A 24,259-nucleotide genomic window follows, 5' to 3' on the forward strand; every position below is an offset into this window, starting at 1 on the left:
TAATACATATCAGTAACTCAAATACTTCTTGTTACAAAAATGAACTGCTCACTGGCACTCAGTTTTCTATCACCCAATACCACAGAAAACTTGAAATTGCTGAAAATGTGAATAATAAAGGTTGTGTGTTCAAAGTTCTATTTTGTGTGTCAGGGTTTTGTAATGGAATCTAATTAGCACATAAAAAGGTACCAAAAATAATTAAAAACTATATTATTAATTTATCCTGCATAATTTTTTTTTAAAATGACAAATTATCAAGTTGCCTTTCATTGCTTTTAAAAACAAGTTATGATTTCAATTGTTTTATTGATGTAATATTCTAGGAACAACTGAAGCTTAACACAAAACAAACAAAACACTTATTATTGAATTGAAAAAAAAGATTATCAAAACCACACAAATATGCTCCATATTGGAGGACAACAATTACAGGAAATTCAAAAACTTTTCCAGTTACCGAATGTGTAAATATTTAAGCTTAAGTTTTCAAAGCAGCTGAATTGCTGACCCAGTACTTAAATATCAAGAAAAACCAATCCCATCCAATCTTTTTTTCAGTTCAGTTTCATTGGAACTACAAAATATTTATTACAAACAGATCCCTTCATTAAGACTTCAAATGAATGTAAAACTTCAGTTTTCAATGCTCTTTTTATCCTGTTTTAATGAAAGTTTCCATTGGAAAATATGACCACTTTTATTGGCTGTTTGAAACCTACATGGCAAGTTTTAAGCAACATGAGACATTCTGAATGACTGAGCCAATATGTTTAAGACTAAACCAACCTCGAAATATGCATGAAAGTGCTCAGTTTGTATTTATTTCCAGACTGAAATCAATACTGCACACAATACCTTGCATGCTGTTCAACTACAATTTAAAACTGTAAACCACGCAAGGGACCCACAAAGCTATCAATACTACAAAACAGTAATTTAATCATGAATGGTAGCCATAATTGGGTAAAGTGATTACGAGTCTGACATGTTCAAATTTTCCACCTAGCATCATGGGAATAATAATCAGCTATAAAAGTCTATAGTGTTTATGCATGAGTTGGCTGTTCTCACATCTTAAATTAAACCATGCAATAATGAAATTATGTCATACTGTGTTCACAATAGTAAAAAGAATGCATTATTACATAAATAAAAATAATAAGTGCTCAGTGCAAATATTTTGTGAGCTGGGAATGCATGTATTATTATGTCACAACCCAAGATAGACAGGAATTCCTGGGTAAAAACTTTAGGTAAAGTACTTGCCTAAAAGTTGATTTCAACTACAAATGGCACAAACCCAGATCTGCTGATGCATAATGATAATAACATATCTGGGTCTAAGCAGTTTCTTAAGAGTAATCTGCTGGCACATTATGAGATGGCAGATCAGGGTCTGTGTTGGATGTAATTGGACTTATAAGTGATTATATATGGTAAGTTTTTGACAATTTAACTTTAAAATTAACACAAACATTAACATAAGATGTGACTGAGAAATGTAAACACAGAAATTTCCACTCATTGACTTGCATTTACAATAGGTGGTTTTAAAAGGACAAGTCATTCTTTTTCAAGATGTTCATTTGAATAAATGAATAGCATTTTCAGCCTTTTCAGTGTTATGTACAGAGATAAAACTGATGTTGGACAAGTACAAGTTCCAAATTACTTGTCCTGCTGGACAAGTAGCTGATTAAATAAATTCTGAGCCCTGATTGTTAACGCTGCCAGTCATACTAACGCTGCATGGAATTTGAAACCCAAGTCTCAACATTTATAGGAAGGCAATAATAAAGGATAATCTTGGTTCAATAAAAAAAGTTATAATTTTTTTTATCATGTTCCATGACAAAAAATGTTGAGCAATGTCTCTTGAGGTTTAATTTATATTGTATTATCATTTATTTATCTGTACCCCTGTAGTAATATTTCAGCAACAAATTAAGACAAGGATGATAAAAAGGCCCCTTCCCCCAAAAATCACTCTGACACTGAATTTGATTATTCAATCATTTGAATCTATTTTGGTTGATAGAGACTAAAAGGAAGGTATTTTTTAAGAAACGTTCTTGATCCTGATTAAGAATTCTAACAATAAGAGTGGACACATGAAGCAAGGGGATGAATAAAGAACAAGAGGCCCAAGTGAATCTAATACTGCTCACCTGATTTACTTAACAGTTGCCCATTTCACTAAGCAGTCTTACTTAGTATAGTTGTTGTTGTTTTGGATATAACACTATTTTCCAGCACAAGATAGGCTATACATGGTGGCCAAAACAGCTGGTGAATGCAGAACACAAGAAAACCCCCCATTAGAACCACCAATTCAGGAGAAGCTACAGGCAAGCTTTCTCACATACCCACATTAGCCACGCCCGAGACTCTAACCCATGCAGACAGAGTTGAGAAGGCAACAATCAGTAAAGACAAGTGCTTTAGACTACTCAGCTACCTGGGGACTCCTTATGCAGTATTATAAGAACACAACCAGCTTTGTATTATATCAATTTTACCTATTATGCTATAGTTTAGAAAGAAAAAATACAATATAAAGGCATAATTAATACATGTTGATTTCACTCCTAGTCCAGCTCAATGATGATGTTGATGACATAAACCTATCTGCCAAGTTTTATTGAAAAAACATAGCAACTACAGTCTCAAAAGAGGTAACAAGCTCAGCCAATCAGATGCAAGATCATTTCATTAACATATATAGACAGAAAACTTGTCTAAAATCATGATGCCATGGATCTTCACATCCAATTGAAGTTTGGTATTCTTAGTGGTAATAAACCAAATTACAAGTCTGTTTACCAAGACTGATCCAAATCTGATTAGAAATGTGATCTCTTGAGTGGTAAGAAGCTCAGCCAATCAAATGAATGATCACCCAATTAGTATGCAAGGCTCTCATGCAGTAAACTTAGCTGATGTCTTTACAAGCTGATACCACATTATTGACAAAACTGAATAAAAAGAGTGATAAGCAGCTCAGCCAATCAGATGTACAATCACCTCATTCCTATGCACAATTCTTGCTCATTATCAATCAAACTGAATCAGAAATATGGCATCAAATGTGAATACAAGCTCAGCAACAAGATGCAAGATCACCTCATTAATATGCATGGATTTTTCTCATTATCAACCTAATCTGAAACCTTGATGATATATTGCCCACATTCCAAGTTTGACCAAAACTGAATCAGAAACATGGTCTTTGAGTGGAAACAAGCAATTTATTGATGAACAAAAGATGTACAATGAACAATGGAAGATGCAGGACAATACAAAATAATTCACATACCCTTATAATTTGGTTATTTAAAAACCTATTTATAACTGATCATAAAAGGGAAGATAATAAAACATTTGACATAAAACCTTATTTAACTGTCTTATGTACTTTCGGCCACTAAATTGAACTTGACATCTCAATTTCAGGACGAGCCACCGCTCTAAAAACCAGTAGAATCAAAAAACACAAAGTGCTTGTTGATCCAGAATAAGATCTAATTTCAGGTAAAGTTACTACTTTGTTACCAGCAGCTAAATTTAATTTCTGACATTACTGTCATTAGTTCATGCAAAAGATCTAAATTCTGATCAGATAGTTGCTAAATATTATCAATAGGTAGGTAGGTAGCTAGGTAAGCAGGTGTGTAGTTAGGCAGTAGGTTGGTAGGTAGGTAAGTAGATAGCTAACTAGGTACGTAGGTAAGTAGTTAGGTAGGTATTAGGTTGGTAGGTAGCTAGATAGGTAGTTAGTAGCTAAATAGGTAGGTAGCTGGTTGGTAGGTAGGTAGGTAAGTAGTAGGTATGTAGGTAGGTAGTAGGTTGGTAGGTAGGTAAGTAGATAGCTAAATAGGTAGGTAAGTTGCTAGGTAGGTAGGTATTAGGTTGGTAGGTAGCTAGATAGGTAGTTAGGTAGCTAGATAGGTAGGTAGGTAGCTGGTTGGTAGGTCTGTAGATATTTACAGAGTTTAGATGGCTATATAGTACCAAATGAAAGCACAGCTCTAAAATTATAAAGAAAAATATGGGTAGAAACATTAGGACAATAAACCCTTTAAAAATAAATGCAAATTTGCATTCGATCAAGATTAACAGCGAAGATCTTAGCAAGGTTGCAAGCACAGATTAGTTCAATTTGCTTATGGTTGCTATATATTTGCAGCCCAAAGCTTTAGATGTGATTTTAGATCAAATAGTTACTATAATGTAAGTATGATCTCATTTTTCTAATTTTAGGTCAGACGGTTGTTATACTGTAAGGAAGGTAGTATTTTTGACACAATTTTGGCTATACCACAGATCTCACTGCAAGTCCAATTGTTGCTATACAGTTGGTTGAGCCACAACATGTAGTCCTGAAATCAACAGGGCCTTACTGAAAATCATTTTTTTTGCTTCTAATTAATACCACGACTTTATAAGGTCATATTTTTTGTTACAAGACTGATGTACAATTATACTTTATCACAAGTGATTTAAGCTTATATCTAGCTACCATATACACTCACTAAACAGTAGAGTACGAATGCAAACTGCACAGACCCAGAACTGCCATCATATAATACTCTGACAGATCTAGGTCTGTATAGTTTGTCTGGGTAGTCAGTAGAACAGAGATCCTAATCTGATGGCACATTATGTGATGGCAGATTGAGGTCTATGTTGTTTGTGTTCGATTTGACTTATAATCATGTATTATACAGTATAAAAGCCAAAAGAATCCAATAAAACTGCTGTTTCTAGATGAAAAGCTTGGCCACAGATGAAAGAAAAGGTTATATACACTATCTTAGAAATAATTTTTATGAGTAAACAAATCTCACTACACACTGTAAGATTTAATATAAAAATAAAAGAGATTGGCATTTGAATATAACTGAATCAATACAACCCACTTCTGCCTGATATGACACCCATAATTTTCATTTTGATGCATACCTTTATGCAATTACAGATAATAAATTTAGATAAGTTCCTGCTTGATCAAGAACAGTATCACATAACCTTGCTGCAACATTTGGTTGTTATAGAAACATATCCCATGAGGAGTGGTTTTGTGTGTTGTGTAATCAAAATATGATTGAAACAGAGTATCACTTCCGTTCTGTGTTTCTGTTCTATCGTGGCCTTTGAAGCAAATATTTACCAAGGTACTTTTGTTTTTGTTCTGCATTATACAAATCTAATCTCTTATGTCTTTCCAATCAAAATATGAAAATATGAAACAAGCCAAACACTTTACTTTTCAATGAAATTAAGATATAAGATAATGTGCAGCTCAATACCATCTTGGTAATTGGAGATCTCTATTTGAAGACATACAAATACCTTGTAAACACATGATAACATTAAAGCTAATATAAACATGTTTGAATGTTTAAAGCTGAATAAACTATTCTACAATAAAGTCAATCATAAAATTGCAATTTATTGCAATTTCTCTCCTCCTCCCCAAATGGAAGCCTTAAAAATTAAAGATTCTCAACTGTTTTAATGTGTCATAGATTTCTGTATGTTACTGCTATAGTTTATACATAAAGGTTTGACTGTTGTTAAATGTAGACCCAACCCTTATGGACCCTGTCTTGTCTTACCCTTATGGAACCTGTTTTGCTATATCATCATTGACCCTGTTTTGTCATTATACCCTTACTGACCATGTCTTGTCATACCCTCATGGATCCTGTTTTGCTATATCATCATCAACCCTGTCTTGTCATTACACCCTTATTGACTTGTCTTGTCATACCCTCATTTACCCTCTCTTGTCATACCCTTATTGACCCTGTCTTGCCATACTCTCATTGACCCTGTCTTGTCATACCTATATGGACCCTGTCTTGCCATACCCTCATTGACCCTGTCTTGTCATACTCTCATTGACCCTTTCATCATACCCTCATTGACCCCTTCTTGTCATACTCTCATTGACCCTGTCTTGTCATAACTGATGTTTCGCCATACCCATACCTTTCAACTTTCCAGAAGCTAAGTAGGGAGACTGAATAAAAAAAATCGGGAGATTTGGACCTAAATTCAGTTGGGTTTTATGCAGCATTTTTTAAGTGCCAGTTTCAGTAAATATTGACTGATCTTGCGGGTCCAATATGCGTGAAATTCTTAAAGGATGCACCAGGGGCACCATAGAAACTTTTCGAGGGTTGTGTGGGTGAGCTGCAAATATGTAGTGGTCAGCCACTAAATTTTATGGATGTAGGCCTCAACATGTTGAAAGGTAAAATCAGAGGAGGGAATAGTGCCTCCACCCCCTTGCCCAAATGTGTGAGTGCCCTTGCTTATGCACCATTTCTCCCTGCAACGTGCCTTTTTTTCCCCCAGGGCGTGCCCCCCTTTTCATATTCTGGTCAGCTGTGGCTAGCCTGCACAATAGCTAAAGGTACAGACTTAAGCACACAAGCAATAAAGCCAATGTGACTAGTTAACAGTTAATCTTTATCATTGCATCCATCTTGTGAAAATGACTGCCCCTATGACATAATTCAAAGTAATCATGTTCTACAGTGTGTGTATATAACCACCAGCAATTGATTAGCAAATAATGCCCCATTTTGTTTTAACTTATAATGCCTATGACTTCATTTTAACAAATCTGCATTCACAAGTTTCTGTACAAGTGGCAACTGTTTTTCTCACATTTTATATCCCACCTTATTTTCATAGGGTAAACTAATGGCAAAAGACATGTAACACTGTTTACTAAACAAAATATTTATTCTGAATTAGTTCTTTGGGGGCACACATACTGCATGATATATTGTTTTTCATTGTTTCTTTTAATTTAATCATGGTAATTAAAGTTTATATAAATTGTACAGGAATACTAGGTGTTTACTGATGAAATTTTCTTTGGTGGGAATGGAGATGCTATTTTGCTTGAAGAGAAAAATACACATTATTCACGCTGATCATTCATGGGGTTGAAATTAATTGGTGACAATTGTATTGTAATGGTTTATCTCTTTTACTACCCGTACACAAATTTCTCATGGATTCATTATGGAATACTGAAAAACTTATGGAATCAGACAATTTATTCCATATCAATTCCATAAGTACTTCACAGCAAGTGAAAATTCCATATGGAATAAAGTTGCAACTTTAATCCATAAGCACTTTTTTCCATATGGAAAGCAGACTCATGTATTATAGCATCATGGAAAATACTCTCTGAAGAATTAATAACCTAAACTATCTGATTCAATTTAATATAAATATTGGTGGGAGTTAGAACATGTGTATGTCAGTGTAGCTGATGTGGAAGGATGAATATATACTCATAAATTTGGAGAAACACATGTATGTCAATCTTCTTTATTTCCACAGATGTTTAAAAACAAAGACACGATCAAAAAAGTAGAGAAAATGTAAACATGATCAGAAAATTAATATCTGGTAGTACAAGCATAGATGAATCTTTGGACTTAGAAAGTTTGGTGCAAGGTGGATTTTGGGCTTGATCTGATGTTTATTCTAAAAAGTCATTTTTTGGCTTCCTATTAAAATATGCTCTACAAAAATCATACCCTAGTGAAAATGGGACTGAAATTTCAGCAAATCACTGAACATTTCTTGCCATTCACTCAAATGTCCTTTTTCACTAAATTTATGGTATTTTAGGAGATTTTTACCAGCATTTCTGAAAGTATCAGTAAAAATTTGTGATTGAAATTTCACTGAGAGTTTGTCAAAAATTTTAAAAATAGAGTGATATTTTGTGATTGTAATATCACTGACATTTCAGTAAAAAAATATCCATAAGATACAATAAAATTTATTTTTTGTTTCTTGTACAATTTGAATCATTTTCAGCAGCATTTATATTCCCCATTTCTGATAGCTGTAATTGTATTGTTTATTTTGGGCAAAATAACTTCTTTCCACATCTTTCCGTGTTATATTTCTTTATCAAATTTTGTTATTGTTGTTGTATTTTTGTTTAACTTAAGCTGGATTTAACTGCCCTCAAAAAAGTTTTCTTGTTTTCTGTTTTTAATCATAATTTCGCTTTTATCCTAACCTGAATCTGATTTTCCTCGATAGGGACCCTTTTTTAATATCGTCTCCAAAACTTTTTTTAAAAATAATGCTCTATCCGGTCCCATTCTGCAAAAAGCTTTCTAATAAGTATTTGTTCAGTTTATTATTTAAAAGATGATCGCTGTAAAGAGCTTTGTGATTGGTCAAAATTTTGTACTTGCCCAATAAATCGTTGTGTAACGGAAACTGATGGGAATGCTAAACATGGCGATTTGAGTGGAATACGAGTTTGAATAACCATTTCAAAAATGTACGACAATGAGAATTATAAGCTTGAATGCAAAGTCTATGGGAATATAATTGGTCAGTCTCTATGAAAACTGAACGCTAGGACCAGCATTTTGCTTTTTGTGCCATAAAAAGCTTCACAGTAGCGGCTAATGTTTTAAATAGGAGAAGGAATTGAACCAGGATGATTTTGAAGTTATATAACTCAAACTGATTAACTTCCAGAATAAATTTAAGGAGGACAACATATAGATCACTGGTGGGAATTGTTGCGAAATACCCATGTCTATCAAAGATTGTCATATCTTTGTGGAATTTTCTTGGCCCACATGTAGAATCGTCTTTCAATATCGTGAGGCATTATTGTGTATATTATCAAAATATTCAAGGTGTGTTGGAATTCAGTGTAAAATAAGATTAATTATATCATGATAAACATTCATCATGGCTGCTTAGGAAACAAGGACTAATTCAAGAGACCACAACAACATCATAGTTTGTACATTAATAAAAAATCATGTCTGCAGTACAAGTGACATATGGCAGGCTCCTAGCATTTCTTCTTTTCATGTCTCAAATGAATGCTTTTCAATAATTTTGCATTATTTTCACAGTTGAATTTTTCAATGCAGATTAATATTTTATATTTTATATATGTTCACAGATGCCTGTGCACATATTCCAGGTTTGATACTTTGATTTTTAAAATCACTTAGCTATTTAGTGTCAAGCCAGATTCTTTACATCATGTTGTATATACTGTATATATCGTACATAACAGATAGAAGACCTCAGGGTAGATTAGTTCTGTAACTAGTTAAGTTACCTTCTCTAAATAAAGTCACTATTATTATTATTAGAATTATTATTATTATTATTTTTAACTCCCATATCTCTTGCCTTGGATGTCATATACATGTAATTACAACATCTGTATATTTTTTCATGCACACTTAATATCACCTTGGTTAATAAAGTCCTGTTTAATTCATATGCATTATTAATTTGAAACCTTCTGAAATGACTGAAAAGCTATTGAAACTTCATTAAAATAGTCAAATATTTGTGAAATCTCACCAAACGTTTCAGTGAAATGAAAAAGACTTAAGTGATGCCATCATGGATTAGGTTTTTATGCAAGAAAGAAAATGAGGACAAAAAAAAATCTTATTTGATAATGTCTGTCAAAATAAAATTTATGATCCATTATAAAAATTGTTGAGAATATTTATCACTGATTCCCACTAATGTCTAAGAATCATTAGGCAGTCAACTGAATAAGATTTGTTATGGTTTATGCAGAAAGCGCTTAAAAAACTCATCTGAAATCTGCCTTAAATATGCCTGGAAACTTTCGAATGAGATGAACTATTACCAAATTTCATATGGACCATTTACAAATTCCATATGGACCATTTACAAATTCCATATGGACCATTTACAAATTCCATTTACAAATTCCATATGGTATATTTGCCAATTCCATATTGACTATTCACAAATTCCATATGGACCATTTACAAATTCCATATGGACCATTTACAAATTCCATATGGTATATTTGCCAATTCCATATGGACTATTCACAAATTCCATATGGACCATTTACAAATTCCATATGGACCATTTACAAATTCCATATGGTATATTTGCCAATTCCATATGGACTATTCACAAATTCCATATGGACCATTCACAAATTCCATATGGAGTATTGCCAAATTCCATTCCATATGGACAACCTGCAGATCTCATGGACTAATTTGCATATTCCATAAGATTTTCCATATGGAATACATAAGGAATCCATAACATTTCCATATGGACACACTGAAATCCATAAGAGTGGTTCAGCTATAGAATAAAAATGTCCATATGGATATTTCTATAAAAATATGTATGGATTCCATATCCAATCCATGTGGAAAATTTCATACGGGTATTGTATTGTTGTAGGGGTTCAAAAAATTCTGAAATTTATGTGAATACTGTTTAAACTAACATTCTGTTTACTGAAGAAAATATTAATTATTTTGTCACAACAATATTCACAAATGATAAAATGGAACATGGCTGATGTGGATTACATATTATATATATATAGTTTTTTCTCTCGGAGAAATGAAAATTGACAGACATAATATAATAATCTGGAGTTCTCCACAAAAAATCGGGAGGTATTATGAGATTGGTAGGTAGGTGTGGAATGACCCCAAAAATTGGTAGGTCTTTTCTCAACACTTAAGAGTTGACAGGTATGCATATGGACCCTTAAGGATCCTGTATTGCCATATTATTATGGACCCTGTTTTGTCATACCCTTACGGACCCTGTCTTGCTATGCCCTTACTGACCCTGTCTTGCCATACCTCTGGTTTGAGAAGAGATTTGCCCGTTGATTTGGCTGGTTGAGCCTTAGCTCCTGGCTTACTTTCTGTGCTGGATTTACGACTTGAACGAGTGTCTTTAGTACTCGGTCTACTATCCTGCAAGTGAAACAAAGAACAAAACAACTCAAAATTTGTTACAATATTCATGTGTGGATTATCTTTTAGAGGTTCAAGAAAAAGTTTAGAGCATTATTATTAATTAATTAGCAAATCTATCAGCAACATTTCTGCCTCCTTTGGCATGTGTTTTAGCAGTACATTAATTTTATTAATATCATATAAGTCACTGTTATTAAATGTATTGAATTAATCCAACTTTTTGATAAACAGAAATGATTCTCATTTACCAAGCTGTAAAAGATCATTTTATCGCTTGACCAATGAGCATTTTAGGTTAAAATACTCAAAATGTTGTATCTATATGTATCACATTTTAGTAACCCCTCATAACTTCATAAATGACAGCATGACATCAAGTCAGGCAAAATCATGACAAATACATCCAAATGTGTTTCAAAATCATCTTGTACAAGCGCAATTCAGCAGTTTGTTAAATCAAATCAGGATGTTTTGCCATGTGATAAACGAAATCTTACATTTGTGCTCATTCTAAACAAAATTTATGAAACTCATCAAATAATTGCATTGATTTAATTTGAAATGCAAATTTATGTAAGATCACCTATCTTTTCATTACAAATAGTAACATGAACTAGTCCTTGAAAATCCTTTACCTCTTCATTACATTGTATGAATCAGTCAGCTGTAAGATCCTCTATTGTCATTACAGAGTATGAACCAGTCAGCTGTAAGATCCTCTATTGTCATTACAGAGTATGAACCAGTCAGTTGTAAGATCCTCTATTGTCATTACAGAGTATGAACCAGTCACTTGTAAGGTCCTCTATTGTCATTACAGAGTATGAACCAGTCAGTTGTAAGGTCCTCTATCTCTTCATTACATAGTATGAACTAGATTACATAGTATGAAGCAGTCAGTTGTAAGATCCTCCATTTTCATTACATAGTATGAACTAGACATTCGTAAGATCTCTAATTTCATTACATAGTATGAACCAGTCAGTTGTAAGATCTTAAAACTGATGATAAAACTGAGGCCATTCTGATTACAACACAAAGACTTTCTCATTCACATCCTTTACTTCAAACAATAAATATCAGCAACACCAACATTAAATTCACACAATCAGTACGAAACCTAGGTGTTACTCTGGACAGTACTCTCACACTGCACCAACATATCATGAACATATGCAAGGCTGCATATCTTGCACTGAGATGCATCAGCTCCATTCGCAAATATCTTTCAGCTGATGCCACTAAAACATTTGTGTGTTCATTAGTACTTTCAAGACTGGACTATTATAACTCAATTCTGTCTGGTTCAGACTCAATATCTACTCTAAAAATTCAAAACACAGCTGCTCGGGTCATACTTAGAGTACCATGATTAGAGCACACCTCCCCGCTGCTCTGTACCCTACACTGGCTGTCCATCTGATCAAGAATCAAAAACAAAATTTGTTCTCTGTGCTACGTTTCTCTGATGGACTCTAAGTCCAACATACCTATCCGACCTCACCCATGTGTACACACCAGCAAGATACTTATGCCCCTCTTCTGACAATCGTATACTCATTATTCCCACTATGAAAACAAAGTCACAGAGCGTTCTTTTGCATATCAGGGCCCAGCAACATGGAATGAATTGCCCACTGAACTTAGACACAAAGACACAGTGATCACATTCAAGAACGCTCTCAAACCTCACTTATTTCAACTGCCTATATTCTCAGCATGTTTTTACTATGTTTTCTAATTTCATGGTGTTTGTGTTTGTAATCATATCATTATATGTTTTTTATTTTATAGGTGTTGTCTAATGTCGTAAAGTGCTTAGGGCTTCTAAAGATTAGGCGCTATACAAAGTCCTCATTATTATTATTATTATTATCTCTATTTCATTACATAGTATGAACCAGCCAAATGAATAATACTGGTAAATAAAATCAAAACTGCTCACTTTACATGGTTACTTCCATGAATAAGAATTTTATCCACAAGTTTACCAGAATTTTTAGGATGGCGAGAATTTCTAAGTTTGGGGATAATGGTGTATTTGATACTTACATTTTATTTTTTGGGGATAAAAGTGTATTTGATACTTACTTTTTACCTTTTGGGGATAAAGGTGTACTGATACTTACTTTTGACTTTTTGGAGACAAAGGTGTATTGATACGTACTTGTTATACTGTATGTTTAAGAGTTACCATTATATTTATAATATTACCACAGGAATTAGTCTTAAAAAATCCATTACATTAGACACTGTTGCTGTGGAAAATGTTTCACAAGTCAATTATTTACCTATAGTGTTAGATTTGGTCTTCACTGTGAAAACTGTTTAATCAGAAAATAACAATGGAGGTTTTAATTGTTTCTTTTCATGGGAATCATAATTAAATTACCAATGAAATATAACAGAATTGCTTATTGAATGCTAAGGTTTTCTGTGTTAACCCGTGAACTTTTATTAAAATGAAATCATCTGCATATTCCCAAACCAAAAGTTGTTATTTGGGCAAATATTTGGTTTTACAGTAATATTTTTTGTCAAAATTAGATTCATTGTTAAATTTGCAAACAAATTCATGTTGGTAATAAATATATGATTGGTAGCACATGAAAAACCTTACATAGTGGAGAACATATTAACAAATCAGCGTAGGATAAATAATTTGGTGCATTAATTTGTGTCTGAAAAAGAACTACAGTCTAGACTCCATCATCCAATTCAAACTACAGCAATTAAAACACTTTGATAAACCCAAACAGTGCGTGCCTTTTAATCAACTATTTCAAACCATAACAGTGAAACTAATTCAACTGTTTGATCAACAGAAGTCACAACTAAGAGACAAAATAATCAAAATTCATGATTATTATAAGTTTGTTTTGTTGTTTCAACTGCACTTTTAACACATTACTGGCTGTATCATGCCAAGGAAATAGGAGCTAAGTGAATTTTTCACGGATGCACCGAGACAGCTGACCAGGGCTGGCCTGGGCAGGTATCCAACCTTTGACCACTGGATTATGTGTCTGATACTCAACCAAATGAGCTAACGTGGCTCCCCCAGTTATTTGCTAAGACCGTAGTACCTAATGAACTGCTAGTCCAAATATTTAAATAAGTATGTGTGTGTGTGTGATTTGGATTTTTAACATAGCTTTAAAAAAATTTCAGTTATATCGCTATAACATCTGCAGTGTGGCAGTTTAGAGTGATGTCTAGCACTGTGGCATCATGCCGCAGACATGTAGCATCATGTCCCACCCAGTCACATTATCCTGACACTGGACCGACCAGTCCTAACACTAACCTCTTAATGCTGAGTGCTAAGCGAGGCAGCTGCTCTAACCACTTAGGCCACTTTAAAAGCAATTCAAATGTTTAAATAAAAATTCCTAAAATGTACGTGCCAGCATGAAAAAATTATCTTTCCATTATAGCTTCAATTCCATAAGTTCTGTATATCTAGGTTTCCAACATGTGATGTTTTCTAAAATATGTCATTGGCAGAGACAAATTCTTGCACATAATAAGCATCGTAGAAAGGCTTATTTTAATATCTTTTTTACATTGTTGCTGAACTGTAATGTGGGTGCTAACTCAGAATTTCCTGCCAATATAGCTATAATTAAATGACTAGAAATTTATTTGATACATTACCCTAATTCAAGCTGAGTTGCCATTTCTACATGGTTTCACACCATAAAATCTGGATAATGAAGATATATGATTTTGTTTCAAATTAGTGAAGGTTATTTACCATGGAACTTGCTGTAAACCTAGGACCATATATCCTCACTTACAGGTCCAAATGCAAACTGCACAGACCCAGATCTGCAGTCACATAAACTGATAGCATATCTGGGTATATGCAGTTTATCAGGAGTAATCAGTTGAACAAATGACAAAGACCCTGATCTGTCAGTGCATTTTGCAATGGCAGAACAAAGTCCGTGTTACGTTTCAATTCTGACAGATTTATAATAACTCTACTTATATCTGATACAGGCTATAGGATCATATTTTCATGTACACATTTTTCATACAGGTTTGACAATAATGAATGTTTATAACAACAATGACAACATTCTTGCTTGGGGTTAAAATTAACCACCACATTGAACAAAACTTGAAGACTGTCAAAGACTCAAAGGTTGCTTAAATGTAATTACTATCTTGTACAAAACTTAAAGAATGTCAATGACTAAAAAGCTGCTTAAATGTAATCAATACATTGTGCACAAACTTAATGTCAACAACTAAAAGTCTGCTTAAATGTACTCAATACATTGTACAGACTTAAAAAATGCCAAAGACTAAAAAGTTTTTTAAATGATGAAAATTATAAACAGTATCAATCTTTTACCTCAGAATGTCTAATAGATATGAATCTTATTGGACTGTATACCTTATCTACTTGTAGATTATCTACTTGTACCTTATCTACTTGTAGATTATCTACTTGTACCTTATCTACTTGTAGATTATCTACTTGTACCTTATCTACTTGTACCTTATATACTTGTACATTATCTACTTGTGCTGTATCTACTTGTACCTTATCTACTTGTACCTTATCTACTTGTACATTATCTACTTGTACCTTATCTACTTTTACATTATCTACTTGTGCTGTATCTACTTGTACATTATCTACTTGTACCTTATATACTTGTACATTATCTACTTGTACCTTATCTACTTGTACATTATATACTTGTGCTGTATCTACTTGTACCTTATCTACTTGTAACTTATCTACTTGTACTTTATCTACTTGTACCTTATCTACTTGTACTTTATCTACTTGTACCTTATCTACTTGTACATTATCTACTTGTACCTTATCTACATGCCTACAGGCAGAATCCACTGCAACCAACACATACCTGAATCTGCCATTGCATAATCTGTCAGCAGAATCAAGGTAATGTCATTTGATTAATTAATAAATCCTATAAAAACAGCACAGATCTAGATCTGCCTGCACAGTATGCAATGCCAGATCTGGGTCTACATTATTTATTTCTAATAATTAAACCTAACAAAACAACACAGATCTAGATACTCCTGGCCACTATAATGACAGATCTGGGTCTACATTATTTATTTCTACTAATTAAACCTAACAAAACAACACAGATCTAGATATTCCTGCACACTACATAATGACAGATCTGGGTCTATGTCATTTATTTCTACTAATTTTCCAAATGAAACAACACAGATCTAGATCTGCCTGCACATTATGCAATGACAGATTTGGGTCTATATTTTTACATTTGCCTCTGATTCGTATTATCAGTATATGTAGAAAATAAATGTGAACCTTCAGAAAATGCATATATATATATATATCAATGTTTTGCTTCACCTAATTTAAAATTAATCTACAACTGTAGTACAAGATATGAAAAAACACAATTCTTTCAAATTATCAATTGTATTCATAAACAACAGTGAAATATAGCCACCACGTATATATGCAAATTGGGAGCATTTTCCTACAAAATTTGCAAGCAGAGCTTCTAGAATATTTGTACATTATGTGATGTTAATTACCATGGAAACTATCTGATACAATTTAAAATAGGACCTCAATCCATGGATAAAATAAAAATAACCACCAAAATGGGTATTTTCAAATAAACTGTATACTTGGTTGCTACTGTGCATGACAATAATATAGAAACTGGTTACATGTTGTTTACAAAACAAGATGAGTAATTGACATAAAAATTGATGCTACAGTTTCTCCATGTATATATAGATCTAAACTAAGGAGTTATAATATTTATCTCACATACCTTCAGCTTAAAATGTTTTCCTTTCATCTTAGAATTGGAACACTTGATAAAGACCACAATTCAGTCAACAGTCACAATACTTTCCTAGAAACTACCAAGTGATCCATAACAAACTCAAATTCCAAATGAATCAATTCTTCCTAATCAATGTAACTGATGAAATAATTGCCTTGTGCTCCGTATCAAACGTCACTTACTTTGCTATTTATCAAACTTTCTATTTTTCCAATTTATCAATTTCACTCTGGCAACGGCCTTATCACCTGTGTCGATGCTCTATAATTTAACCAATAGTGGTCTGTTTCAGCAGCTGAGCTATAGTCAGTTTCACTGATCAGGTAATTTACACAGTGACAGGTAACAATTGTTTATTAATCTTTCTGAGTAGCACAGAATAATTGTGTATTCATACCCATAACTGACAGCTGGGAATGTGCAATCTAGGTTGCTTTTCCACTGAATTACCTGGAATAATTGAGTATAATAAATAATTTACCATACATTCATTAGTGAAAGTGACATATTCTATATATCCCCTGGGGTTACTTTCAGAATTTATGAATATAATTTTTTAGTGACATAAAAATCTTGTTAATTTATCCTTTTGATTGACAATTAGATTTGTTGGATATAAGTAAAAAGCAGTCAATGCTCATCTTTTCATCAGTATACATGTAACGAGGACAGATTCTGCTGGTAAGTGTATCTTGTTAAAATGACCAACTCTTCAGGATGATTGTACTTCCATAATTTGCCGAACTTCTTGACACAGAATTTCATAAATGTTGAAAACAGCAAATAAACTTTTTCAGTTTAGTCATTATTCATTTTCCTGAATTTTCCTGAATTTATTTTTGACTCCTTTGATCATCTATTGTTCTAAAATCCACTTCAGAGAATCCCCTCAATTTTACCAAAGCGACTTTATCTGAGATGAGTGGAAGTGTCATACTAGTTATCTTTTTCAATCACTGGGAGAGGTTGTGGTTTCAAACTCAGGCCATGTCATAATGACTTAGAAAAATGGTACTAACAGCTGCCTTGCTTGCCACTCAGCATTAAAAGGTTATTGTTAGGAATGGTCAGCCTGGTGTCATGATAGTGTGACTGGGTGGGGCATGATGCTACATGTATGTGGCATGATGCCCCAATGCTAGACATTGCAATAAACTGCAACAATGCAGACATAATACAGATATGACTGAAAAACTGTTTAAGCTGCATTAAAAATCCAATTCACACAGGCAGAGAAAGATACACACACACACACACACACACACAAATCATTGGGATATGCAGTTTTATATAGAGATCTAGATCAGCCAGTACATGTATTGCAGGGTACTAAAATAGTGAACCAGTCTTTTTGCAACATTTCAATAAATAGTATACATTTTTCACTTCAGCCATCATTTCTTTCATTAAATGTTTTGTCTCTTTCAATGGTATTTTATTGTTTTAGAAAAAAAAGTTTCTGAAAGATGTACAATAAGAGAAAATGGCTCGACTGCATGTTACATCCCACCTATTGAATTTCAACAACCCAAAATGGCATGATGTGGAACCTGAAATTGTGCATGAACTGGAACCAAAAAAAAAAGGCAAAATCACTCGTTAGGCAGCAGTTTTGACATAAATTCACCAAGAAGATGAAAAATTATATGATAACTGCCATTTGTCAGGAACACAACAGAGTGGTGAAGTTTATGGATGGGATGATGAACCTGACTGACCACGTCTGCCAACATTATTCATACCCTAGATACCAATGTAGCCAGAGTTGAGAAGATGAAAATTAAACAGTAGGCTATCTTGTGTAGCTTTGACTTACCCACATCTAAAGATGCTTTTAAATCAGTGTTCACATTAGGAATTTATAGGAAATTAAGGTAATATGAAATTCTGACTTCCTGCTCATTCATCTGGCACTTTCAATAGATTCATCAATATATACAAAGAAATATGTCTTTTGTTCTGAGTTGGCTGAGAGAATGAATTGGATTTAGCGTATGGGCCAATTGAGGACATCATGTCAAGATGTTTTCACAAACTATATAAAATGAGTTATATTCCAGGCTAACTTGGAACAAAACACAAATGCAGTTCAGTTCTAAATAAATCCTCTTTTATGTTTTCTAAATATGATTAGCTTCGTAGTGTGAAAGAAATTTAAAATTTAATGGGATTTTATCGAGCTCAATTCAGGTTATTTTTTTTTAGATTAAAAATGTATGGATATCTGAGAAAACGTAAACTGTCTTGAAATTTGCAATATACTGCTACTGGGAATACTCAATCAATAAAATATTCAAGTATTGCATACTGTCTTATTCAGAATAACAGATTCTAGTTTAGGCTACCAATCCATATAAGAAATGAATGGTGACTGTTTTACGTACCTGGAGATCAAACATATTACGTACCTGAGATTGAGTTTTCATTATGAAACATAACATTAGAAAGGTGAAATTTTTTGTCATCCTTAAAAGCCTCTTGTTCTTTAATTCATATTAAATAAATGCCCATCCAGGCTTGTGTTTGTAAAACTGCATATGAAATCCAAACAAGTTCAGAAATTTATAAAAAGTCTGAAAACTTGATATAATTGTGTGAAAATGTAACAAGGTCATGTACAAAGACATACAAACATGCATACTATCTATACATGCTTATACATCAAGTTCAACTGCATACTGTACTTACTACTATCTGCATTCACATAATAAGCTAGCAGTTCTGGGTATATGCATTATGATCTGCAAAAACATTATGCAACAGCAGATTTGGGTCCATCTTGTTTGCAGTTGGACTCAACTTCTAACCTAGCATAAATGAATCCAAATATTCTTTGCCTACCTGAAGTCGATTTTGCTTTACAGTGCAAACAGAAAAGTAGGCATATATTTCATATATTTGCCAGAGACCAATCCTTTGTAGGATGTTACCAATGTGCAAATAATGTTCCAAGAGGTGTGAAACCATGGGAACAAAGCATGGAAGACAATGCATTAAGTAATTTGCAATGTATATCATCCATGACACAAGATTTTGATTTATCATGAAGCAACTTTTTGAAATCCCTAGACACTTTGCCACTATCATATTTACTCATTTATAAGACAGGTCAAACTGCAAACAAGAAAGTTCCTGATCTGCTTTGTCTATGTTGTTTGTTCTACTGATTACTCATGACAATCTGAACAGACCTAGGTCTGCCAGCTCATTATTCAACAGCAGATCTGGGTCTGTGCAGTTTACAGTTGGACTAATGTCTTATAAACAAGTACACATGGCAAGTGGAGGAATTCCCTGCAAGTCTCATTTTGCTATTAATGTATTTCCAGAAATCGTTTTGCAATCTGAGAGGAATAACTCCACACACTAAAAAAGGAAGTCAACTTTTTAAAGAATGCAAAAATGATACGTTCTAGCATCAGGATAGAATTAAACATCACAAAATGTTTCCAAATAATGTTTTCTTGATAACAGTATTATGTTAAATATGGGAACTGGATGAATAACAGTATATAATAATTTTACAATAAAGATTAAAGTGAACCGAGTATTCATACCTTTGAATGTGTTGTCAACATTATGTATACAGTATTTATCCCTTTGAGTTGCAAGTATAAGCCATGCATATATTCATCTGGTGACATTCATATATTGGGTATTTATCCATTCATCTTCGATCCATTGTTGTTTGTTTATAGAGTTTTGTTAGTCATTTCCCAGTCTGACATGATCATGCATGTGTTCATCCTCTTGCAAGTAAACAATTATGTCTAGAAAACCTCACACTAGTGCATTTTCTTGTGCTTCAGGAAAACTGTTTACACATCTCAAAGGTTAACAGAAGCTACCATTGAAGTGACAAGTTGAAATTATAGACATCAACTTCTGCCATTGGTAAACATTTGTTATCACTGTTAAGGTACAAAGATTTTAAATACTAAGGGTCAACCAGTACAGCTATTTAAGTGCTGATTTTGTATTGAAGATAACCTTAAACCTTTTCAAATTTGTTTGAAATGATGGTTCAAAATTATCTCCCTTGATGCACAGTGTCGTCTTTGTATCAGACAGGTCTAAAATGGGTGTTTTCTCTTCAAGTTATTGGTTATTACTAGTAAGATACACCAGTAGTTGATATATTATTGCTACGAAAAGTTTGCACTGGCTAAATGTAAACAGCCAAATTCCCAGACTAAAATAGCTGAAAACCTATAGAGAGGAATTAATTACAATGAAATTTAATTGTAAAATTTTATTAACAATTATCATTTTCTCACCAAATGTGATGGTCCTTGTTTTCATTGCCAATTGTAAATAACTCTTTTGCAGAGAGGTCCTAAAACAAATGTTGCTGTACAAAACAGTGAGACAGACTCAAATTATGGTTAAGTGTTATGGATAAATTTGGAGGCGGAGCTAGCAACTGTTTTTATTGCAAGAAAATAGTCATCTTTACTGTCTTAATTATTAGTCTAATGGATGAGTCAATTAAAGATTTATACAAATCTCAACACATATGTAATAAATATATATCAAGCTAGCATAATGCACATGCAAAAGTAGCAGTTATCTCCCTTCCACATCAAAGCACATATCCATTGTAAGCAAACATAAATGGAAGTCATATAATCATTTGCTGACACACAGTAATAATCAGGAGAGTTGTTTTGTATAAATGGTTGGTGTGAATAGCAGGGGCTATGAGTCAATTAAATGATTACCGTATATGCTCACTTATAATCCAGTCAAACCAGTCAAACTGCAAACAAAGATTTTGATTGTTTGAAATAATATTGCACAAGTTGACAGCTATTTGAATAACCAATATCGACTATTGATTATGCCCCTGTGTATAAAATTACTCTCTGGGCCCCAGAAAGAGGTCACAACACCTATCATTACTGGGTATGTATACACTTTCTCATCAAGAAAAGAACGTGATCTATACAACCAGCACAGGCTCCTTTGTCTCTCCCCACCTTGTGAGGACTGGTCCATAGGTTACAACCATAAACTGTACAAAATCCCATCCCTACATTTACCTGGCAAGAGGAACTAACATTTGCATTCAGAATTATGGTTCCCGGTTCAATCCTTGGGTTCTATAACCCTGTCTTTCCATCATAACTTGGAAACCACTGATATCCAAATTACCCAAACTCCTTATAAACACATACATATATATATATATTAAAACCTGTCTTGTGCAACCACTGCTATGAAAGAATACCTGTCTTGAGAGACCAAGTTCTACTTGCACAGATTTATTGGTTATATAGTGTTATGACCTGTCATGAAAGCCCACCTGTCTTAAGATACCATTATTTTGTGGCAGAAAGGGTGGTCTTTCAAGACAGGTTCTACTGTATTTCTCAGAATGAAAAGGTAAAGCATTTATGCAACTTGAATGGGTCTCAAACACACTACTCCCTTGGAGCTTAATAGGATCATTACTTAAAAGTTATCCAAAGTCCAACCCAAAAAGTACATGTATAATTAAAAGGTACTTAATTGACACAAAACGGGAATACATTTTCTTGCAATTTCTCACTACTCCCAAAGTCACCACTTAGAAACTATCAACAATCCCACAAAAAGAAATGGAGAAAGGCAGCCTTTCACTCACTACTCCCATGGTCATTGCATAGAAACTATCAACAATCCCACAAAAAGAAATGGAGAAGGGCAGTCTTTTACTGATCACTACTCCCATGGTCATTGCTAAGAAACTATCAACAATCCCACAAAAATAAATGGAGAAAGGCAGACTTTTACTCACTACTCACATGGTCATTGCATAGAAACTATCAACAATCCCACAAAAAGAAATGGAGTCAGCTGAGTCTCCCACCCATTACTCACTTCATCTTAACAGAGATACCAATGTGAAAGAAATTACACTGTCTGATTCAAAGTTGTTCTACTGATAAAAAAGTTTTCACTTCATATTTTATTCTGCTCACTATAAGTACTATTTGCTTTTATAGTGAGCAATCAGAACACAAGAACACTCTGTTATCTGGTTGATACATATAATTAATTATTGAATAAACAAACAGGAGAACAGTCCCAATTTCTCAAAGCCTATTTTGATCACATCGGTCTGGATTTGCACTTTGTCATGTGTGGAGATAATCCACTTTGCATGAACTGGTTTAAAGGTAGATATTCTCCCATTGATTTAACCCAGCAATCACCTAGGCATTCAGAAAAATTTGGGATTATCCGTGCATGGCATGGGGCCTGGCTGATAAATCCTGGATTATCAGTACATCATATGGGTTACAACTGATAAATCCACGGTTGCAACTTATCTGTACAACTATCTTCAGAACCAATCTGTACAACCTGATCCTGTACAACCTATCTGTACAACTTATCTGTACAACATATCTGTGCAACATTTCTTTACAACTTACATGTACAACATATCCATACAACATATCTTTACAACTTACGTGTATAACATATCTGTACAACTTATCTGTACAACATATCTGTACAAAATATCTGTACAACTTATCTGTACAACATATCTGTACAACTTATCTTTTTTTTCTTTTCTTCTTCTTCTTAAATTTCATGGTGTTTGTCTTTGCAATAATATTATCACATGTTTTTTATCTTATAGGTGTTGTCTAATGTTGTAAAGCGCTTAGAGCTTCTAAGATTAGGCACTATACAAAGTCCTCATTACTATTATTATTATTATTACAACCTATCTGTACAACTTATCTGTACAACCTATCCGTACAACCTATCTGTACAACATATTTTTACAACTTACGTGCACAACATATCTGTACAACCTATCTGTACAACCTATATATACAACATATCTTTACAACTTACATGGACAACATATCTGTACAACTTATCTGTACAACATATCTGCACAACTTATCTGTACAAATGTTACTGATCTGTACAACCTATCTGTACAACCTATCTGTACTTATCTGTACAAATGTTACCAATCTGTACAACCTATCTGTACAACATATCTTTACAACTTACATGTACAACATATCTGTACAACTTATCTGAACAACCAATCTGTACAACTTACCTGTTCCTTAACATTAGACTGTAAGCTGGGCAGCTTCTTGTTACAATGTGTTTGGATAACATCAATGAATGCTATAACCAACTGATCATTCCAAGGGGCAGTGATTCAATTGTACAGAGTTTAGAAACTATAAAGGTTCTGGTCAAGAAACTGAGGACCCCTATGGTCAACATACCATGGACTCACATGAATCATGCAGACTTGAAATATTAGCAACATTATATACTTTTATAGTGACCAATCAGAACACAAGAACACTTTGTTGTCTGGTTATTACTAAATACACCAATGCATATAATTAATTATTGAATAAATAAGCAGGAGAACAGTCCCACTTTCTCAAAGCCTATTTTGGTGACATTCGTCTGGAGTGGCACTTTGTCATATGTGGAGATAATCCACTTTGCATGAACTGGTTTAAAGGTAGATATTTTCACTTGCTTTCAACCCACTGATTTAACACAGCAATCACCCTGGTATTGACAGATAAATCTGGGATTATCCATGCATGGCATGGGGCCTGACTGATAAATCCTGGATTATTAGTGAATCATGTGGGGTACAACAGA

General features: G+C 33.5%; 1 protein-coding gene across 2 annotated transcripts in view; it reads right to left on the minus strand.

Annotated features, from left to right (window-relative positions):
* Nucleotides 1-24,259, minus strand: part of LOC149793764 (uncharacterized) — a 228,587-nt gene that overhangs the window by 72,620 nt on the left and 131,708 nt on the right. For both annotated transcript variants that reach the window (XM_089967751.1, XM_089967750.1), the window contains one exon: nt 10,683-10,799. In XM_089967751.1, coding sequence (XP_089823877.1) covers nt 10,683-10,799 — 117 coding nt within the window. The remainder of the gene's footprint in view (nt 1-10,682; nt 10,800-24,259) is intronic.

This window comes from Sinohyriopsis cumingii, chromosome 8 (genome assembly GCF_028554795.1).
Source record: "Sinohyriopsis cumingii isolate HCF-2022 chromosome 8, ASM2855479v2, whole genome shotgun sequence".
In the NCBI taxonomy this organism is placed as follows: Eukaryota; Metazoa; Mollusca; class Bivalvia; order Unionida; family Unionidae; genus Sinohyriopsis; species Sinohyriopsis cumingii.